This window comes from Olea europaea, chromosome 6 (assembly GCF_002742605.1).
Source record: "Olea europaea var. sylvestris chromosome 6, O_europaea_v1, whole genome shotgun sequence".
NCBI classification, from domain to species: Eukaryota; Viridiplantae; Streptophyta; class Magnoliopsida; order Lamiales; family Oleaceae; genus Olea; species Olea europaea.
The window spans coordinates 18,028,074-18,032,152 of NC_036242.1; the positions used below are offsets into that span (position 1 = coordinate 18,028,074).

The following is a 4,079-nucleotide window of genomic DNA, read 5'->3' on the forward strand; positions in this document are numbered from 1 at the left end:
GGATTGGGGAAGAGTCGTTGTAAGGGGTTGAAAATAAATGTAATGGGGGGAAATCATTCATGTTTCCAGTTGAGTCATTGGGAGAGTCCAGGCCTCTCAAAAGCCTTAGAGCTGTTCTAAATTTCTTCATAAACTTTCAATAAATCACACTGCATTCCTGTTTCAATTTTTTCCAGAATTGCAAGCTAGTGAATACATTCATGTTGCTGTTTCATATTGCTGAGGGCAGATTGTAACTATTTTCTCTTGGCGTGATCAGGTTGGGTGCAGTTAGGAGCAATTCGGCATCTTCCCCAGACTAAAGTTCAGTCCAGGTACCTATCATTCTCATTTCTTTAATTACAGGATCTTTTCACTTGCAGTTCATTGCAGAACAAGAAACCATCAAGAACATGTTTGTACAAATCAAGAGTCTAGTAGTGCTCACACGGAAAGAACGAATCTCTTTGATGCCATGAAAGAATAGCAGCTTCATATCAATGAATACAATGTGAATAAATGGAGTCTCATGCTATGTAATTCAGTGGCAGTAGAGACACAAACCACGTGACCAAGCCTATGCACAAGATATAAATAGTAGCAAGCAAAAATAAAAATACCTATAGGTGAACCAAATGCACCAGGTGGCAGTTCATCAAACTCCATCCCAAGAATTGGCCCATCTTCCCTCAATGGCTCTCCCAACTGCGCCTCCACACAAGCTATCACCCTCCGCTCCATGATTGTCCTAGATGACTCGTAATGCCTTACTGGCACCATTGGTACACCATCTCCATTACCAAACTGATTTGAACGAGAACCAGAGTCCGAACGAGAACCAGAGTCTGATCCTGACCTTGACCCTGACCCTGACCCAGACCCAGACCCAGACCCATGTTCACTATCAGACTCAGCTGCCAACATTTCATTTCCAGGGGACTCCATTAAATCCCTCCTCCCAACCGACGAAGTGGTGCGAGCATTTGCTGCAGCCATTCCTGCAGATTCCTTCTTATCCTTCAACCTCCTATGGCAAAACCACATCTGCAGCTGCCGGTCAGTTAAACCTAATTTCTCTGATAGCCCTTCTCGTGTTGCCTCGGATGGATACATCTCCACTGCATAGAACCACCGCAAGCAAACTTTCAACACCTTAAAATTTTGTCTTCACACCAATAACAACTAACCAACCAACATGCATTCACTAAATACACAGTACACACATCTCATATCTACATGAATAATTCACCAAAAATCTCAAAACTTGTCAATATAAGCTTCATTACATACATTAAGAAAATAATCTCAATATTACAATAATTGGTACAATCATGCATATGAAATTATTCTTTTAAGTAAATTAAAAAAAAAATCCAGAAATCAGAAACTAGCAACTACAAATCCTATCTAAACAAACACATAAGAATGCAACCATGAGATTATCACCTAAACAAAACCAAAAAGAAATCCTATGAACTCATAAATTGACAAATTCATAAAAGAACAAAATCAAGTAAAAAAAATAAGCATACTTGCATAGGTTTTCTCGAGAACTTCCAATTGAAACGGAGTCTTCATCTGACGCTTAGGCCGCTTGGGGCCATCTGGCGGGCTCTGATTGACGTTCCTGTTGATCTCTTCCTCAGAATCGGGGTCCATTCCAGATCAAACACCACTAGCCTCCGGCTAAAAAACTAGGGCTCCTCAAAACACAAAATCTCCTCCTCCTCCTATCTTGAGAGGAAATAACAAATCTAAAGGCGAGAGAAATTTCAATAGATTAATAATATAGAGACAGGTGTGATTGGGAATTCTAATACCAAAATAGAGAGAGATTAATAATAATAAGAATAATAAAATGGAATTAATAGCAACACAAAAAGAACAGTAGTAATAATAATAATAATATTCCATCTCGCTCTCAATTTGAACAAATTCCATGTTGATAGATTAATTTCTTTCTTTTTTGATTTTGTTTTGATTAAAATGATTTTTATGGTCCTCTTTCTCTCTCTCTCTCTCTCTCTCCCTCTGTGTTTGGTTACATTACATACTTGACTTGACTCTTCGTTCTTTCTTTTGTATTGGGTTCACATTTTGATTTCTTTTGCTATTTTTGGGTTGGATGTTTTCTGGGACTTTTGTGTTTGTAATATTTTGTTTCTTAGGGAATCTCATTTGGTGCCCGATTCGGTTTATGGTACAGTGGGCTGGGCTTTAGTTGACATAGGCCTGTGTGGGCTCATCTATTTAGATAAATGAAATTTTTTTAGCAAATATTATAATACTGATTAATGAATTATCACAACCCTAATTATTATAATTATGTTACTCCTTCAGCCATGTATCCTAATCATATATATAGGACTTTGATTTTCAATAAATATACACAAATCTATTGATTCTCTATTTTCTTCTCTTTATTTTCCTGTAGTTTAAATATGTTATCGGGACGGTTGTTCTTTTTATTTATTAGATTGTTGTAAAACAACACTACGTTTTTCATTCGAGATTTGTAAACTGGCACACGAAATTTTCTAGATATATCAAATATGACTTTTTTTAAGAACTGTGAATTTCTCGAAGTTTCATAATTCCATCGAACCTAAAACATGAGTAAGTATATATTTACAAATATTAAACATATTATCTAAGTAGGCCTGGGCACAAAATCGAGAACCAAGAAATCAACCTAAACCGACTCCGATTGATCAATCACCTCAAATTTCAAATTCGAAAGAGAAAAACATTCTGCAAAATAATCCCTTATGCAAAATCCCATTTCTTGCCCCCTAAATTTCTAGAAAATAGAAATCCGCGAAATATTGATACAGAAAAATCTTGTTGAATGGAAGATAAATTTGAAATATAAAAGGCCACTAAACAAGAGTTGAATAGGTTGATGAACAAGTTTGAATTCAAAGGAGATTTGGAATTTTTCTTTATATAAACTAAAGGTTACATATAACAATGTCCAAGAAAATGACAGTTTCCTCTTTAGTGTTGCTTTAAGGTATGTCAAATATACAGGATTTCAAGACGATTATCTCGTTGCATGTGACGTTATATGTGGTGGTGATGATGGTTCTTCACCATGAAGATTGAAGGGTAGTCATGAGGAGTTCATTGAACAGCAACCGTGGTTGAGAAGCAATGGAGCTCACTCAATAACAACTGTGGTTGAGGAGTAATGGAGAAAGATAAAATGATAAACCTAGTTTAAGGATGGAAATGGACCAAGTAAGCTCACGAGCTTGTGTTCAAGGGCCAAGACTTTTTTTTTTTTTTTTTTTTTTTTTTTTTGTAATTTTAAAAAATTCTCCTCCTTTTCAAGGCTTAGGGTCGATTACTTAATTTTTCAGTATGCAAAGTTAAAATTGTACACAAATAACTTGTTACATATACAATTTTTTAAATAAATAATATTAAGAAACTAACAAAGTAAGAATATAATGAACTTAACATTTACCAGACTAGACACAATTTTAGCATATTGATATTGGACTCGGTACTCAGGGTTTTGTCAATCCTTTATACATATTAAACTGTCTAATATGTCTTCTTTGAGTTAGTTCTAAACTCGGATAAGACTCGACCACCTGCACTAAAAGCATATTTCGATACTACAGTGATAATCGAAGATGTCAGTAGATTAGGTTAATGGCAGAAACAAAGGGATTTCATGATGTCTTCAAATCAAGTAATTCTATTGCCATTGCATCAGCTAGCTCCACAATTATATGCATTTGATGACTAAACTATCTATGTAATTTTGCAGGCATTCTTCCTAGACCTACATGCGATGAGTTTTGATTGTATGAAGGAAGCATATTAGAAGATCCTATATTAAATGTTTCATCCATAATATCTGTGTATAAATTCAATAATTTCACATATTTTGCTCCAAAATTAGTGGAAAATGGGGTATGGAGGGTGTCCATCTAACATCTGCACCCAGTCATAGTGCATATAATTTTTACATATCTGTTAAAGTTTTATATAAATTAGAATATGTAATTGGAGCATCAAAATTAAAAGCATTTGAAGCTTTTCGTATAATATGTTTTTTACCCTTTAAATTATATCGAGAGTCTATTACA

General features: G+C 35.0%; 1 protein-coding gene across 2 annotated transcripts in view; it reads right to left on the reverse strand.

The window, feature by feature from the left end:
* The window catches only part of LOC111396047 (homeobox-DDT domain protein RLT1-like), an 11,680-nt gene extending 9,626 nt beyond the window's left edge, over positions 1–2,054 (reverse strand). For both annotated transcript variants that reach the window (XM_023022313.1, XM_023022312.1), the window contains exons 1-2: positions 1,512–2,054; positions 600–1,097 (exon numbers count right to left, since the gene is read on the reverse strand). In XM_023022313.1, coding sequence (XP_022878081.1) covers positions 600–1,097; positions 1,512–1,638 — 625 coding nt within the window. In that variant the 5' untranslated portion in view covers positions 1,639–2,054. The remainder of the gene's footprint in view (positions 1–599; positions 1,098–1,511) is intronic.
* Between the last annotated feature and the right edge of the window lie 2,025 nt (positions 2,055–4,079).